This window comes from Melozone crissalis, unplaced genomic scaffold, assembly GCF_028551555.1.
Source record: "Melozone crissalis strain CALT ecotype California unplaced genomic scaffold, PUWL_Pcris_2 ptg000027l_1, whole genome shotgun sequence".
Classification (NCBI taxonomy): Eukaryota; Metazoa; Chordata; class Aves; order Passeriformes; family Passerellidae; genus Melozone; species Melozone crissalis.
In genome coordinates this window covers 31895298-31914577 of record NW_026535805.1, presented here as the reverse complement: position 1 = coordinate 31914577, position 19280 = coordinate 31895298, and the positions used below count along the sequence as shown (strand labels likewise).

The 19280-nt window shown below is 38.1% G+C and overlaps 1 protein-coding gene across 2 annotated transcripts in view; it reads right to left on the bottom strand.

Annotated features, from left to right (window-relative positions):
* Positions 1–19280, bottom strand: part of PDE7B (phosphodiesterase 7B) — a 168143-nt gene that overhangs the window by 107804 nt on the left and 41059 nt on the right. For both annotated transcript variants that reach the window (XM_054279373.1, XM_054279372.1), the window contains one exon: positions 5395–5455. In XM_054279373.1, the coding sequence (XP_054135348.1) occupies positions 5395–5455 (61 nt within the window). The remainder of the gene's footprint in view (positions 1–5394; positions 5456–19280) is intronic.

Genomic DNA, 19280 nt, shown 5'->3' with positions numbered 1-19280 from the left:
CTCTCTCTCTCAAGCTGTGGTTGCCAACTCTGTTCAAATGTGTGGTGGTTTCCTGCTGTGGGCAAAGAGCCACCAAGACTGAAGCTGGATCCATGAAACTAATTTCATGGCTAAATGCCGATTCGTTTACCCGTAACTCTTCATAGGCAATAAATGGTGGAAGTATGCAATAAAACCCACTTTTTTTGGGAGATGAGGGAGAGAGACACCTCTCTGTGCCGGAATATGAAAAAGTTTGCTGCCTCAAAGCAACAAAGTTAAGGGCTAGTAGTCTGGAGAATAAAAAAAAAAGGTGGCACTACCTCAAGTTTTAGAAAATAATTGGGTTTTTTTTGTTGTTGTTTTTGATTAATTTTAAACAGCTATTTGTGAGGAAACTGCTTTTATTCCAAGCAAGGTTCATCTGTCTGCTTTTGCAAGGATTAAGTCTGCACCAAATGGGAAACAAAACTCAGCCACATCATTCCTGTCTGCGTGCAATTTACAGTAATGAAAAGAAAGCACCTCAGCCTTTTGCCATGGGGCATCTGGAAGGCTTGTGTTTTATTCTTACTAACCAGCTCCTTGAGGAGGGCGATTCACATTTCCCCTGGAAGGATCTCTGCAGACAGCAGAGTTGGCCAACAAGAGATGTGACCCCTTCCAAATCTTCCCAACATTTCATTAAGGAGTAAAGGCGAAATCTGGTGGTGAAAGACTTCTTGCTGGAGTAACAAACAAAATAATTTGCACTTATCATCCATCCCCCTTACTACAGTATCATCCATCATGTTGAACAGATTAAAACCAAAGGGATAACTTAACTTTGTATGTGTTGTGATGAGTGCAACTACCTATTTTCTAAACAGCATATAAGGATAACCATATCTATTCTGTATAAACAGGTAATTATTTATATAAACAAAATTGCATATATACATAAATATATATATATAAAATTGAAGTTTCTCTTCTAGTTGGCAGACCTTTTTTGCTTCTTAGTCCTAGAGCCAGCTATGGGAACTTAATTTTTCCGGGACAGATTCTTAAAACTCAGTGCCCTGCCATGTAGAGGTTACTGAGTTAACTTTGTTAACTGAGCTAGTTAAGGAAGTGAGAACCGGTTAAGTTGCCTTGACTTTGGACTCTTACAGACTTGTATACAATCTTTCTCAGCAGAGTTAATTAGCTTAGGCATCCAACCAGCAATTTTCACAGCAAACTAACCCAATTATCTCTGCATGATATGATACTGTGTCATGTCTGAGCCCAGAATATGTCTGTCTGCATATGGGAAAAATTAACTTCAGGTTGTGCCATTGAAAACAGCAGTGAGGCTCTAGGGAGAGGGACAGTTCCCTTCTGCCTTTCATAATATGAATCTCTAGACTGATAAGTGATAAATGTACTCACTATCGGTCAAAATCTCTGACTGATAGTAAGTACATTTTTATAAGCTCAATTTTTGTGCAAGCTATAATTTTTTTAAGTCAAAATCATTAAAGGTAAAGACCATGAGGAGCCCAGGGTTCTAACTTCCAGAATTCAGCACAAAGCAAACATTTTCTGACACCCTGTTCAGCATTATCAGGCAATTTTTTCATAGCCAAGTGCTGTCACTAACTTGATAACAGTTCCAATTTAAGGAGAAGAGTTCAGATTTTCTTCCTTACCCTGGAAGATCTTGCTGATGATCTGCCATTGTCTCCCGGCAGACTTGGAGGTTCAAGGGAAACCTCTGATAACACGCTTCTATTGACAGTGTAATAGTTTCATTACTTATATTACTGTAGAACTTCAGCTTCTCATTGTACTTATAAATTTATTCTTCTTTTTCCTAAGTAAGGAACCACTTATCTTCCCATTTCTTGAAGCACAATGGATATGCAGGGTTCTAAGTATTATCCAATGCCACACTCGAGAAACCTGTGATATATTTAGGATCTGAGCACTTCAGATCTTCAATGGGCTAAGGTAGACCACTGACCAACATTCTTATCAAAGTTCTCAAAGTTGTGTTGCTTTAACTGGTATAACACATTGTCCTGGTTTTGACTGGGATGGAGTTAATTTTATTCTTTGTAACTGATACAGTGCTGTGCTTTTAATTTACTATGAGAAAGTTGTTGATAACACACTGATGCTATAGTTTTTGTTCAGAAGAGCTTGCTCTAAGTAAAGGACTTTGTGTTTTCCTGTACTCTGACTGTGAGCAGGTGTACTGAACTTGCCAAAAGGATATTCCATATCATACAGCATCATGATGATCAGGAAATTAACTTGTGTTTCTGTGTGTGTGTGGGGGGTGTTGGCTGGGAGCTGCCAATCACTTTGGTCAGCAGGTGGTGAGCAGTTGTATTGTGCATCACTTGTTTCTCTTGGGTTTTATTCCTCTCTCTCTTTTTCATTACCACCATTATTATTGTTATTGTTGTATTTTGTTTCCATTATTCAACTGTTCCTGTCTCAACCCAGAAGTTATACTTTTTTCTGATTCAGCTCCCACTGAGAGGCAAAGTGAGTGAGTGGCTGCATGTTGCTTAGTTGCCAGCTGGGATTAAATCATGACAGATAAAAGTGTAAAGAGACAAGCGCAATATGAAAAATAAGAGGGAGAACATAATTTTCTCTAATGACTTTAGTGCAGATAATTATGCTAACACTCAACATATTCTGGTCAGAGCACGTAGCTATTATCTTTTATATCCTCAGGAAACACTGCTAAGTGACCATTTAATTTTGTTATTTTTTACACTTCAATTATAAATATCCATCACTCTGATACTGAAAGATGAAGCATTAAGCTGATTCTATGCTCTTAATCTCAGGTTGAGTGGTATCTAGTCAGTGCCTTGAAAAGTTATCTAACTTCACTCTAGGCATTGTAAGCGTTTTGGCATTTTAAATCTATTATTTACTATTTTCTAGCAGAAAGCAGGATTTTTACTGCACACCGCTCTTCCTCAACCATTACAGAAAAAGAACTTCATACACATAATCCATGTTGTCTAAAGGAAGGTGGACTCAGTGGCAAGCCTGGCATTACTTCTAAAAAACTAAATTTGAAGCTAGCCCAGAACCAGTAGTATAAAGCAGATGCAGACATTTTCTGACAAAACCAGCTACTGCCATTTTAGAGTACAGCTCAATAATGTGCAGTTTCAAATATGGACTGATCTTGCATCAAAGATCCCTTAAGAAATACAGTCAGTACTCCAGGCTCCTGTGTTTCTTCTCTTGCTAGGGTAATTATCCTCTTGCAGTTGCTGGGACTTGCCCTCTAGATTTCTGTCAGCACTGTGTCACTGCTACATTACATGGCAGCACGACAGTTTCAGCATATTTCAAAGACAGAGCAGCCAAGAAAGATGTCCCCCTCTGAAAGCACGCTGTGCTTTGTTCACTGGTTACACCCACAGACATTAATAATGTCATCTTAGCATTGATCAGTGGCAAACTGTGTTACATTCTCTTGGAAATTCAACTCCCTTGTAAAATATGAGATTGGGAACTGAATGGCATGTCCAACGCAAAGTCTTAGGTCTTTTTGGCTGCACAGTTTCTGGTATCTGCTCTTCTCTACAAGTTCAGTATGAAAGGAAAGGTGTCCAGAGTAGACACCCTTTGGCTTTACAGCACTACCAGAACCACAGAGATTTTTGTGACAAATTGAGACAATAGAGCTTGTCTCCAGCAGTCACTCTCACAGAAACCACAGTTTCTGCTCTGTTTGTACTTGTTCGTTTCTTCTTTTCACACCTCTTACAGAGCCAGTTCTGGAATATACAAATTGCGCTTAGAATAGTTTCAGTTCTGTACACGATTTGGAATTCCTTGGGGTGAAATGAAAAATTCTATGTTATATATGACACTACAGTCCTTAATTTGATAGCAACATTGAAAAATAACAATAGCAGGTGAAATATATAGAGGCAAAGTAGCACAAGAGCTGTAACCTCTGAGAATCAGTTACGGCTTTGGCATGTGCTCTTGGAGTCATTTTTACATTCCTAGCAGTTTCCTTACACAGCACAGCATATGTTCTCATTCTTGTACATGTATATACTACAAGACATAGATAAGAGCACATGTAATGGAAACAAGATCTTGTTCTTCTCACTTCTCCTAAGGAATTGTTTGCACTAAGAGGGATGTCAAACTCCCACTTTTGGACTCACTCGTTCTAAAAATGCCAAATGAAATGATGAACCAACCCATGCAGAAGGGGTTTTTTTGTTCTCCTCTCTCCCATCCCCCATTCTTCCTCGAATGCATAATAACATTTCCATGGATATAACTTCCTTAGAACTAGAGTATTAGGAACTCAATTGTATTTACACTGTAGATTATAATTGCCATGATAAAGGATCACAAGTGTATCTTTTTTTGTCAGCTTGTTCCATTAAGGACTTAGAACCATGGATCATTGATGTAACAGATCATTATGGCCCATTGTGTCAGTTCATCTATTGGGATCTGTGCACTACAAGCATGACAGATTTCCTCTGCAGCAATTATAGTCTGTTGTGACAATAGGATTTAATGAATCTAAACAACAAACCACATACTCTCTTATTACAGAGCACAGCTATGCACCCAGATGGAAATTAAGTTCCTCGACATTGCCAGTTGCAGTTTTAAAAATTGTGGCTATTTCAATCTTCACTTTATTAGATGCAATGATCTAATTTACAGCATATATTTATCTCTTCCCTGGCAGGTCAAAGGTCTTCAGAATTTAAGGCATAATCCTGGAAGTGTTCTGTGATTTCATTTTTTTCTGAGTAAACATAATCTCTTAGGTTTTTAGACACTTACTCCCTGCCTTTCACTGTGATACTAGCCATGCTATTAATGTTCCAGTACAAGCATTGTAGGCGAAACACACAACCACAATGAAATTGGTCACAGAAATTAGTGAAACATAGCAGACTATTTCTGCATTGTTTCTAAAGAATAGGCACTTCTACTTAATATGAATTTCTACAAAGCTATCCCAGTGCAAATATGTAAAATCACATTGACAGAAATTTCCCTGACTGATGCAGCTGAAGGTCTGCTTTAGAGACTTTTGACACATGCTTGTGGAATTAATACTGTCTTTAGAAGTACAGATTTTCAGCTTTTGAATATGAGTTTTAGACTTCAGCTCATCAGAGCTTCCAATTACAGTGTTGGTACTGCTATATTTTCATCTATGCATATGGACACTACTGGAATATATGTGCTTTGTTTAAATAATTGAAAGTTCATTACAAAGAATATATTAATGAGGACTAGATGTGGATGCACTGTGTAAATGCCATTGTGGATCATCATGGTCATTATCATGTATTTTTAAGAAGAAATTCCCAATTAAACATATTTCCATATCCATACACTTGAATAAAAAAAGGAAGAGATTCTTACCCTTACCTAGCATGCGCACACATTTGGCATTCTGGTCAGGACTATCAAATGAGATTTCTCCGCACCTCTGGGGAAAAAACAGATATAATTCATTAGTCTCAGTGATAACACCCCTGTCCTCATCCTCTGATACCTCTCTTTATGCTTTGGAACTAAAGATGTTCAAGACTCATTGCAAAAACATAAAAAAGGAAAGCCTTTGCAAGCAGCCAAAGCGTGAGAAAAAAATGGTTGTTGCAAATGTGTCAGTATGGGTCAACACTGTTCTCCAGGGTGTTTGCTGAGGAAAACTCTAGGTAATGTATTACTGCCTTTGGGTCTGTCTTAAGCTAAGGCTGATGTCTGCCTCTATCATTGAGGATGATTGTGTCCCTGTATATTCTCAATCAAGGAACATCATTAGAGTTATGATCGGAATACAGAACTGTTACATTTTTAAACACAATGTATGATTTTTGAGTTTATGCAGACAGACCTGTCAGTTTAGCTGCCAGGACAAACATAATTGGTGTGGTTTATGGGTCTGATCCAGTTTCAATCAAAGACAATCAATGGGCAGATCCCACTAGCTTCAGTGGTGGTTTCTTTAGCTGCTACATAAAAGATTCAGTTTTGTATCAATACACTCAAAGCTCATGAGAGGGGCTTAAGGACAGCCTCAAATTTTCTAGGTAAAAGTGGTTTATACTTCCTTATCTACATGCTTAAGGTTTTGGTATCCATGACCAAATGGGAATAAAAGCAGAGTGAGTAAAGTTTGGAAAAATAACTGAGAGCTGTCCATTTCCCTTCCACTTTCTTTCTCTCTCTTATGTACTGCCTCCTTTTCAGCACCTATGGTGAAGTTGTTAGAACTGAGGGGTTTTTTTGCTTTTTTCATTAAAAAGATGACATTGCAGCAAATATTAAAACCTACAAATCAGGTAACTAAAAAACCTCAGAACATCAAAGAAAATGAAACACAGCAGCAGTTTCATAAAAGAACAACACATTTGGAACTCACTATTGTTAAAAACTTTTCACCTCCCTCACACTGAAATAAACACAAATAAACAAACAAAAGTCCCACACAGTCTTTTTATATATCATTACATCTAAAAAGAGCAAACAGATGCCTGTATTAACCTTCCTAGGTGGGAGCACATACTACAGAAACAATGAAAAAGAAAAACAACACCTTGCATTTCAAAGTTAATTTTACAGCTCACTGTCAGGAGAAACAGAAACATGATATTTATTTTTCTGAGAAAAATGCTAAAATATAGGCATGTTTTCACAGAAGTCTCCCAGCTGCTTCTTGTCAAGAAAGCATACTTAGACAAACACAGATGGTAGAAAGCATGTCAAAATTCACTGCCCACTTCACCCCTGGAATTATGGTGCTCTGTGAAAACCTTTGGTTATTTTTGATTCAGTCCCTCAGAGGCACTGTATGTTCCAGACATATTTATATAAACATCACATTTCAAGCTGGCAAATGGTGTCTTACAATATCTAACAATACTCACCAGTCCTAGCATTATGAAATTGGGAAAACAGCTAATGTTCCCCAGAGCCAACTAACATCCCATGGGATCCATTGTAATGATGGATCAACTTCGAAAACTTCGCAAGTAAGATTCAGATAACTGTATACAAGTTCATGGCCTTATCTGAATTCCCTTTATGCCACAGAAGTGGTTGAAAATCATGTTACAACAGTCAGCCTAGGAGATTTTTCACTGCTACCACTTACAGCTGGAAATACCAGGAGAAAGAGCTTCTGCAGCAATTTCACTTCTGTCGCTAGTAAAAGTTCATAGGTACATATCAGGGGGGTGAAAAATAAACTGTTATCAAACTGCTCAGAGTGTCAAAAAGGACCTAGTTAAAACCTGGATTTGTAAAATGGCATAGAAATACAGCAGGAACTCATTTTTGCTCATCCACAGAATAGGGTTGTTTGTGCATTTTTACTGTTAGCAAATGTTTTCCATGAACAAGAAGTGAGGAATGATTTCAAGATTTAATCTTTAGGATTAAACTGGGACTTTACCACAAGTACTATGCATTCCTTCCAGGGCTAGATAAGCTTCCTCTGCCCTTTTCCTGGACTGGCTTACTTCCTTTTCCCATTTATGTTTATTCTGTCTGCTTGTACATCGTGTTTGGTACTGTGAGATGTGGCCAAAAGTCTCTCCAGACCCAATCCATTTCCAAACTAATCTTACAGCAGCTGCTCATTCCCTCCTGAAAATGTCTAAGTTGGCTATAGAGTAAAGAATCTATCAGGGAGAAGAAATAGGAATTTGACATTAGATGCTGGTTATTCTTCTTTTGAGTTTCAACCAGTCAGAAAGCAGAGAGAGAAGGAGGAATGACCTTGGGCATACCTGAGTTGGGATACTTTAAATCTCAGTTTGGGCTTCATGGCTGGTCTCAGTATAGTATTGGTTGTACTGGTTCTGCTATATGCAATCCTGGATGTTGCCTCTGTGAGTTTACAGAGGCAGCATTGCTGAAAATAATACCACCAGTGTTCAATTTCCCTGAACTGTGAGAGCCTTTGTTGTTGAAAATCTTAAAAGAACTGTTGTGTTTTGAATTGGTCAGATTTAACAAGAAATGGGTAAATACAAGTAAAATTCAACCCTCCAAGTCGTCATTGTACATTCATATATTTTGAATAACTGAACTCTGGACTAGACCTTTTTTTTCTCTTTTTGGAGCAAAGGAAAGCATAGGTGCTTTCAGTTAATAATATTTCAGTAATAGAGGTGCATTTTCACATAGAAATGCAGCCTGCAGCTCATTACATATGTCAATTTTTAAAATATTTATATAAGAAAATTAATACATAAATTACCTACTCTCTACTCCCTTTTTTGAGATCAGATGCATGACATGATATTGAGCCTGTTACACAAACTGCAATGTAGTAAACTAGAATGGAACTTACACGTCCCTATGGAAAAGACACTGAATCATGGAGCAGCTGGAAGTGGAGCTTAAAATAAAACAAAGTGAAAAATGAGATTAGGGACAAAAGGACATGGAATTCAGAAGAAACGTGGCATGAACTCAGTAAGATAAGTAAATTGGAGAGCTAGAAACCAGCCTGGATGACTCTGATGGCCCGGTACCACTTGTCAGCAAAGGGGAACCCCAAAAGGCACAGGCACCATCTTCCGCAGAGAGAGGCTCTGCTGGAGCAGGGCGCTCTCAGGCAAGGTGAGAGGAGTGCTCACTCAGCAAGGCACTGTGAGGAGTGCACAGGAGGATGGGCAGCCATCTGCAAGAAGCCCTGTACCCAAACAGCGTAAGTAAAACTGCAACACAGCAGGGCATAACTAGCAGGAAAAGGCTCATGCAGAGAATGGATGGAAAATCTACTCTGGGTACTAACGCAGTAACGCATCTCAGGTTACTCCTCTGGTGTTACGTGATCATTCATAGGCTGGGTTTCCATTTCCAGCGTGCCTGGGCTCACACCAGCTGCATTTGAGGATTTGAGATATGTGGCAATAAACAGGGTGTACATACCCCAGACAGAATATGCTCTTATTTTTACCTATGGAAAAACTGGTTTTGAAGTCATGCTATTCAGCTTCTATCTGTACGATAAACTAATGCATTACTCATTTTAAAGAGGAAGATGCAAATCAAGTAATTGAAATAAATGGGTCTAAATCTTTTCTATGACAAAATTCAGCAATTAAATGTCTGAAAGTGTTTTTCATGAAAATTGCAGTAAGCGGCATGGTAATTTTCTACTTATTAAAGGCATATAATTAACCCTGATCTAGCATTTAACTATTCTAATCTTGTTAGATTGTATAGTGTTTTAAAAATATAGTAGGAAATTTTCTGGCATGAAATTTGAACATGTGTAATTTTTGACCTTTTTAAGCTGCAGATAACCATGTTCTTTAAAGCCAGTTTAAACGGTTATTGGAGTAGGAACCATATTTACAGGCTTCTTCTCTAATCTGTTTTGTTCTGCATGTCCTGAGTATGGTGCTCAACACATGTCTCTTCCAACATGGCAATAATCAGGGAGGTACTTGATGTACATGATCAACCAAACATGATAATAAATATTGGATCATTTTCGTTTTGCAGGAGGTGACAGGGATTATTGTACTGCCAAACAGAGGAGATGTGTTAACTGCACACTGATTGCACATTTTTAAAGGATCTATTGATTTCTTTTTTTAAAGTAACCTTCAGATAGTATGCTTTGCTCTTATCAATAGTAGATGGAAGTAGATTCCATATAACAATATAGTGTGGTGAAAGAGCTTGCTCTTTCTTTCTTTCTTTCTTTCTTTCTTGAGTACCACATATAATTTCTTATTCCTTAGGAAAGTAGAGTTAAAAGATATAAACACAACTGATTAAAGGAATTTAAGGTAGAGCAAAAAGCTTCTATGCTGTTATGAATAAATGGATATTCTCAGAGGCAAGAAAATGCTAGTCTTATTCCTATTTCTGTTTTCCTATTACATTCCTTTCTCCAATACCTGTAAAAAGTACATAAATCATGTTCTCTCATATGTAAAAACATCATTCTATTTGCCTAAGGATTACTGATGTAAAATCTGCTAGCGTGAAAAACAATGCTGCTTTGTAAGTGAGCAAACTTCCATAAAAACAACAGGCCACTCATAAATAGCTGAAATCTAGAGGCAGTATTTCAGAGAGTCAGGCCACATGCCTTTCATCTTCAGGCTGCATGGGAGGCCTTTTAAGGCTGACTCACTTGATAAACCATCAGAGTGTAGGAACTGCAGGATGTCCAAGCATTGTGCTTCCCTTTCTGCCTCTCCTCTCTGACGGGGACAAACGAAGCACGGAAGCTACAAAGACAGACTGGTGTGTAATGTCTCTTACCTGAAGCCTTTCTGCTATTACCTCTCCCAAAACAAAAGCCTTGTAATAACATCTGCTAGTGATTAAATCAATTTTTATGCTAAACAAGGAAGTTCCCTACTGATACTATGAAATCTTGAGATTCACTTAAATGTCAGATGCTTCTGAGTTTTGCTGAATCTTTACCCATTGTTTTTTGTTGGCCTCAGCAAAGGAAATAAGACCATTGTTTTTATTTGTTTAGAGACAAAAGCTCATTTTCTCTATATCACACTATATTTTAATTGGTCCATATTTGATCAATTTTTTCTGAAGACAATAATTGCAAAAGCTTACCCTATTCATGTGATCTGGAATTGATGACTCTGCATTATGTAATAATTTTACTTATCCTTTCTTACATGAAGCATGTGTATAATGAATACAGCTTGAGAATTACATGTATAAACTTTCTCATTGGTAGCAAACACTACTAGAATCTTTCAGCTAATGAAATTCCCAAGATCTATAAAAAACTGTGATTGGTGTTATGTTCTATTTCCCAAGGACTTAGTAACAGTTCCCATAATAATTATAGATAAGATCTTATACTTACCTGAAAATTTAGACCTACATTAGGCAAGTTAAGGGTTTCACTAAATTGGGCTGAAAAAACTACACTTCCTTTGAACTGGCACGTATTATGTCTATCTCCATCTACTCGCAACTATTGTGTAATCACAGCATACTGATGACTGCCTTTAAAATACTATTAGAAGCCAGAATGCTACATTTTTTGCTATTCAAATTGCTATCGTTACATTGCAACTATTGCAACTGTGCTGTATTTCATGGGGAAAGTTTCCAGCTTCCCTATTTAGTATCAGCATTGAGGCATTCTTAAACTGAAAATTCAGGTTCTATTAACACCTAGATGATTTTCTGCAGAGTTGAATAGCTATATCTGGGCAGACTTGTTCAGAGAGTTCATCCCTTTCCAAGTTTTCCCACTGAAAGGGAAGGTTTCTCTTCCCTCCAAGAAATTAAAGCATGTTGCTCAAGTAACATTTCAACACTGTCACTGTCAATCTCCAGCAGAACTCAGGCACTGCATTTCGCTCTGGAATCTACCATGCCGTAGACCCTCAGCTAGTCTGAACAGAAGACACAGCAAACTAAGTAATTGCAACTAAATTGAGCAATAATTGCCAACCACCCATTGCTGCCAGTAGTCAGCATCTTGTTTGTGGGCTAAATAGCCCGAGGTGAACCTTTAGGCAGTTCATTTTATCACAAACCTGTGATTTAATATGGTTAAGAGTGGTTTGAAATGGATTAATGTTGCTGGAAAATGGATATAGCAGTTTAACTGCTTTGTTTTCTTCTTGAGTCAAGGGAAAAAAAAATTTAACGGCGTGTGACTTCATTAGGGAGGCGCCAGCAGCCCTGACCCCCATGGGAATCTGTCAGTGTTTCAATATGGCATCCCCACTTTTCAGTGTTTATAACAGGGACACCAGGAGCCAAATCCAGAATTGCTAAGCAATAAAAGTGTTGGGTTTTATTAAGCAGTAAGTTACAGTCGAGTGTGCATTAATGGGTGAGGCACAACTTTCAGGCATGTTCTGAAGGGGTGCCATCATCCAAGAAACATTAAAGAGCTGACTAGTTTTTTTACCCTCATGGGATGAATCTGTATTACAATTCACATTCTAGTTTACATTTAAGAATGTAAAACATCTGTAGATTACCTAATGGATCCTCCCACAACAGAAAGAGTTTTAAGTAGGAGGGAAGATGGGAGGAAAATATCAATATTAGGGAAAAGGCAAATATGTTCTTTCTATTTATTGTTGCTCTGAAGTGAAACATCAAAGTTCTTTATATTTAAAACATTTCCTGGACCATATAATTATCTTTCCTTCTCTGAATTGTAGAGCTGGGCTGTTTTCCTAGTTGCTTTCCATGGTCACAGCCATTTTAACTTTTACTTTCTATTCAAATATGTAATGGGAGGAAAATATGGGATTAATTTGTGAAAGTTAGGTCTCAATTTCAACCACATTTTTGTCACATAATTCCCATCTATCTACTGGATTAAAGCCTTGGAAGCACCAGCTGACACACCACTCTCTCCAATAAGCAAATTAAAGGTCTGTGGGAGAATGACCCTCCTGAAAAGTCTCCTCAGGCTGTTCAGAGCAATGTGGGATGGATTTTGGCACCTGCTCGTTTGTGTGTGCCCACTGCATAGCACATGGATTGCAAACAAAAGCACAGTCTCAGGAAGGACAGGAGGAGCGAGTGCCAGTGAGTTGACACAGGCCTCTGCCTCACAAGACTGTCTGTGTCTCTGACCGCTTCCTGAGCGGCACCAGGCACCAGTGGCCACCTGCTTCTCAAGAGCTGGGCACTCCTGGCTCCCTAAAACATTGGAATGTGCTGGGGCAGCCCTGTTTCACCCTTTTGGGGCTAAATTTTTAAAGAATAGGGGTTGGTGAGAACAACCCATGGCAAAAGCATACCAACAATTAAATAATGGGTTCACGAGTCCACCACTTTCACTCACTTTCTGGCACACTTAGGTAACAGAACTGGCACTAGGCCAAACAAACCACATAGGAGAGAGCTAGAAGCCATCTAACAAACCTGAAAACACATGTGGAAGGTCTTGTCAAGTTGACAGCTTCAGCAGAAGTGAAAACAGCACTTAGAGGTAGAAGGCAGGAAAATACTTTTCCCTAGTTCTTTGCTTGTGCACCACACAGTGCCTGGATCTGAAAGTAGTTGGGTCTCAAAGACAGCTGCCAAAGGACTGCAGAATTGGCCATCTTGTTAAAAGGGACCTTTCCCCCATTCTCATTTCTCACTCTCCCTCTCACTCTTTCCCAAAGGTAACTTTGCTGGCATCCATAGGGAACTGGGAAAATAAAATTTTGTATTTTATATTAAAAATAAAATATAAATTATAATATATAAAATATATATAATTTTGTATGAACAAAGTCCTTCCTGCAACACTTGGAGGCCCCATGATGCCCTGAGGAGACCCGGGCCCAATTTCTGTGTGAAGAGGACACCACCAAAGGATGGCCACAGGCCTGCTTTTGATTAGCTGTTCACATGATTTCAATGTGTCACAACATGAATAGCTCGTGTCACACTGTATCTCCTAGGTTTATTGCCAACCATTTTCAGTTTTACTCCCAAATTTGCTCCTGGTTATACTTTCCAAACATTTTGAGCTCTCCTGCATTGTACTTATTTTTAAGCTCTTTTGCCACTATAAGCAATATTAATATATAAGTGCTACCTTCAATAGTTCTGCAAAATTGGCCCAATAACAAAATTTTGTGGACATGTGTCCAGCATGTTACCAAACACTTACTGTAAAAATGGGCATCTATTTAGCTTGTTAACACAAGCTTCTACAGTCATAGCTATTCATTAGAAGTGCTTAATTGTACTTATGTGTAATATTCATTGAGTATCTCCCTCACTGGGAGATTCAAGAGCTCTCTGGATTTAATCCTGTGCCATGTGCTCCAGGATATCCTTGAGCAGTCAGGGTGGACCAGCTGTGACCCACTGCCTTCCATCCCGACCCCTTCTGTGGTTCTGTGATACTCTTACATCACTGCAGTTTCGAAGAGGAAATCAAACAAAAAAATTGAGTGACCTTAACACTGAAAAAATGGCTTTTGTAAACTCAAGTACAGCCAGCATACATCATGTTTCTACGTGCAGAACATATGGAGCTAAAAAACAGCGAGTGTTGTTTTGACAGGAAAAATTTGCATTTCAAAAATTGTCATATTAGACATCATGGAAGAACATCTTCTGTGTTAAAAGAAAGTGTCATTGGTACTAATGTCTCTTTGTCAACTTTCAAAGTGGGATTAATAACATCTGGAGCCATACAAATGCCATTATATTATAAGGAAATACTTAGATGCTACTGCAGTAATCCCTGTGAACATATTTCAGATACAAAAAATCCACATTATTTTGACACACTAGCTACTGTTTCCAAGGTTGCGGTCTTTTGGAGTAATTCTAAAAAGACTAATTTTCTTCCTGAAAAGAATTCCCAGAAGCAGAATGTTTTGTTCTGTTTTGTTTTGTTTTATGTGTGGAACCATCAGTTCTAAATAGGTGCATTGCTGGCAAGTATTGCACAAAGCTGCTCTTTTCTTTCACTTCTGAACAGATTCTGATTATAATCTCTTAGCCAAGACTACATCCATGCTTACCTTTGAGGAGGTAAAAGAAAAGGACAAAGTACCTGCAAATGTTTCTTTTACTGTGGTAAAACTCATCATAGGAGTTCACACAGGGAGTGAAATGCCCAGGAGTTTATGCAAGGAATTAATTGCCCAGGTATCTTCCTCCTTCTCTGGCAGTCCCAAGGCCTTCCCAAGTGATTTGCCTGTTGAGTCTCTTTACAAAAATTGTACAAGCTTTTCATCCTAAAGAGGCTTATTTTAGACTGCAGAAACAACTGGAATAAAAACCAGCAAAAACACTCAATGGGAATAAAATGTTCCCTGGTCTGCACTCAAGGTCTTTTAGAGCCATCAATCTCTAGTCTACAGAAAATAAAGCCATCATAGCTTCAAAACTATCTGCAATTGCTGTCATAATCCTGTTTTGAGAGCAGGTATTCAAGCAAGTCTGAAATTTTATTATAGAGTTCACTTCCATGTGTAATCCAAACAATATCCTGATCCTATTGGAGGATAAGACACCTCTAAAGTCACTCTACTGCAAGCATTTTATCTGCCAGTCTTTGTTTTCTTACTAAGTTTTCAGCAATAAAAAACATTAAAATATTTTGGACTTGATTATTATCAACTGCATTTTGCAGTAGAAAAAAGAAGTAGAAAAGTAGAAAACTGTACCTCACATTTTAACTATACAACATAGTAAAGTCCATTATATAGGAAAGATCATAATTATTAAAAAAGGCAGGATACAAATTAATTTCATAAAATGCCTCTGTGCTAAACTGGCTTTCTTTATAACAGAAACAGGAAAAAGATGGAAGTTACTATTCTTTTAGGCTTTGCTAAGGGGTGACAACACCTACTGTTTATGGGATCTAAATGAAGGTTAGAGAAGGGCTCAGTTGAGCATGGTTCCCTCCCTTCATCTGGATTTATTCTCTTGACGAGATGTCTTCCTGCTGTAACTAGTAAACCTCAAGAATTTTGCAAAAAAGGCAAAGACATGTTTGCTGTTACTCCCGATCCAAATGGATACTGCTTTTCAGGGGGAAAACTGAGAGCTGTACTTCACCTGTGAAATTAAGAAATGTTAACCTGTTAACCTCTGTTGTCATAGGAATAATCTTAGATTGCCTTTTGGCCTGGCTTTGCTCACACCTTCCACTCTTGCCTGCCAAAGTCAACATGGTGAACATTTCACTGTGGAGTTTCTGTCATATATCCCCTACCTGTCCGTACAAAACCAGACAAACCGTTTCATTTTTAGTATCAATCAATTTGATTCTGACTAATACACATGGCATCATCTCTTTTCAGTGTCTGTTACCAATCTTAACACCACACAGCTGAGTTTCTTGCAGTGGGTGTATCAAGCATTGTGACTAATACCTGCCATACATAGCTTATTCTTTAACTGGTCCTCCAAAGGGAAAACTGGGTTCATTAGCAATAATTCTGCTTTCAGAAGATTTTATTCTCGGATCTGTTTGGTTTTGCCTCATGCTGTTTAAGTGCGACTGCTATTTGGTATTTATGTTAAAGATGGGATTCAAAACCAATTGGTTTTGAATTTTTTCCTTTAATTCCCAATTTTTATATGATAGGCTTCAGGAAAAATCATCCTCTCTGTATATTTTCAAACAATTCCTAAGATACTGAATGTCTTACTAAGTTATTTCTTTAAATGAAGTCCCTCTATTGGTAGAAGTCTGTTTTATAAAACTCCCAGGATTTAACGTGTACATAATATTTAAAGCTATGGTGGGTTTTTCTGAATCTCACTTGAGGGAACTGAGCTCTTGATTTTTTTCTAGATGTTCATAAAGGAAGGGAGAGAGAAATTTCTGGAGACTTATTTAGCCCATCTGATTACAGAGAAAAGCCTAACTCGTCATCAAATGCAGTTAGAAAGATTTAGCTGATTCTTAGTGTAAACACTGGCTGCGCATTTGGACCCTAAAATCAACATTAATCCTGAGTGTTAGAGGTTGGATCTGCACAGCTGGAAAAATGTTTTCCCAGTTGCCACATGACAGTAAGGTGGCTGTCAGGGAAGCAGAGCTAAGGGAGCTGCTAATGGTCTCACTGGGATCTGGGATATCCAGAATGTCTGGTCATAGAGGAAGGACAGCATGGACTTTTTAACAACTCCAAATTAATTGTGTTTTTGTGAAGGAATTAAAAAGATGTTTCTAATACTGCGATGGCCACCATTATTAGGACTAATTAACCACTTGGGAAGAGTATGAGGTGAATAGCAGAATACAGCTGTGAGGCCCACTAACAGCTGAAAGAAAATATGCCATTTTCTTCACAGTAAAGAGAAAACCTTTTCTGAAGCTAGGAGTAAATCCTGTTATTTCCTCTCAGCTTTAAAAAATTATAAAGCAGTAAGCAAAATAATGTTTCCCATTTTCCTATTTTATGTTGTTACAGACCTTTGTATATAAAATACAATTCTTATAAGGAAGCATAAAAATACAGTTATAATTTCATGGAGGTAAGGATTGCTGAGTAAATTGCACTTTGTGGGAAGCAGGGGCACATTTAGAAGTTGTGCAGTGCAGTCATTGAGAGCAAGGAGCAGAAGCACTTTGCTTGCCAGAATCTGAAAGCCCTTCTTTTTAAGAATTCTCTTTTGGAAACATTTATACATTACTATGGTATCTTTTGTATTTACATATGGCAGGACTTTGTCATTCTTTACAAATGAGTCATCATTTCCCATATATTGCAATATATCCGAGCCACATGACTCTGATAAAATTGCACATATTGCAAGTGGTAAATCCACACAATTTTTACAAGAAAGAGCAATGGCTTTTCTTTACAGCTTTTAGAAGCTTTTTTTAAACTTACTTTCCTAGCATTTTCAAAAATTCTTTCAAAATAGATTTTACATAATACATAAATAATAAAATTGTATCTAGTTATCTTTGCTGACTTTATTTTAAAATCCAAAGGTGCTGTTTATTTTATGCTACATAATCTTAATTAATAACCCAGGTGAAAATGCTGTCCAGTGCAAACAAGTTTTTGAGTGGAAATGTGCCGGGTTCCAATTAAAGGAGGTTCTGAAGACCCCCTATTTATATGGAAACATATGAAATTTGCATTTAGATGTAAACTCTTGTTGCTCGGGCAAATCTGTATTATGGATGCTGAGACATTTCTCCTATTTGAATGCTGGCAATGAAATGCTGACCTACTGACTAAAGTGACTGCAGCACTTGTCATGCTGAGCCTGACACGAACAATGTAATGAGTTTTTAACAGGTCTCTGCAAGTGAAATGCATTTTCTGTTGTCTCTTATGATTTTTATAATTTTTTTCTCGTTCTTTCAATTTTTTGTTCTGTTTTTATTTACAATATTATTAAACATTACCCTTGAGGCAGGCAAGACTTTCCAGTTAGGTAGTGTATGGATGGGAAAAGGAGGGAAGGACTACTTACACAAACTTGCTAAAGGTCACCAGCCCACTCAAAGAGCAGGGAGTAACATTCCAGTTGCCTGTCATTCTGTGTGCTCTTTCTTACATGAACAGTATGACTACATTTATCTTGTTGAGTAATGGATGACTAAATACAGGAGCTAATAGTGCCGACTGATGAGCACTCTCACCTCACAAAGGCAACTGAGCAACCTGGGCCAGAAAAATCAGATTTGAGGGGAGATATTTTGAAAACAAATGTCCCATTAGATCAGAAAATCTGAAGATTTTATTCTTCAAAGGCACCTGGGTGACTTAAAAGCACAGTTATCAAAACAGTCCTGTGCTTGTTGAGCACTTTCTTCCTTATGAACCTGTAGCAAGTAAATCCAGCACGTGCAGGTAACATTTTGGTCAGCATGAGAGGCTCTGCTTGACTCTTATCAGCAGAGGGAGTAAAAACCCTGGCTGGTACAGCAGTGGTTGTTTATCTAAAGATGACCACACACACCAACCCCACACTCCTCCCTCCCCACCTGAAAGCCACTGGATGAGTCCCTGGAGCATCAGTCAGCATCACATATCGACAGCAAAGGGAACTGTGGGGAGAGGGTCAGCACTGCCAGCACTGCAGATCAGATGGTCTATGCTGTATTTTGTATTGACACATTCATTTTGCACTAGACTAATTTGATTCGTACAAAAATGTGTATAAGGAATCCCGTCAAGGGGAAACACAGAAGGGTTTATCCTGATGAAATTTCTGTTTCCAGAAAAATCAGATTTTGTAACAGGACATAAAACTGAAACCAAAGAGATTCTAATTTTGAAAACAATCACCAAGCAAAAACTCCTTAAGTTGAAAAAATCTGTAAGTAAAACTAATCTTCCCATCTGGATGTACAGTAATCCAAGAGGAGAATAAGAAAGTTATTGTGTGGGTTTTTCAATGTTTTTCTTGTGTTTAGTGTGATATTTCACAACTGTCTGGGGCCTACTTCCTCAGTGCATTGGGAAACATCCACTGCAATATTAGACTCTGTAAATGAAAAAAAAAAAAAGATAGTTTGCCAGAAATGTTAGATTTCTCCAACACAGGAAGTTGGCTACTTGAGTAGCCATTGACAAATTGATCTACAGATGACAGACTGGCCATTGGAAATCATGTTTCAGCAAATTAGAAAGTCTACTGACATCTGGGCTAGTGTTGCTTAGAAATTCCAGTTTTCACAGACAGGGACTGATGTGGAAAACACTCAGCATCCCCCACTGCGCAGACAGAAGAGACAGCTGCCAAAAGAGACAGCAGCCATCAACTCAGATCCCAAACAAGACTCAACCCTGCTTTTCTGATGAGCAGAAAGGCAGCCTTCCTCTCTACACCTAACTCCTAAACCACCATCA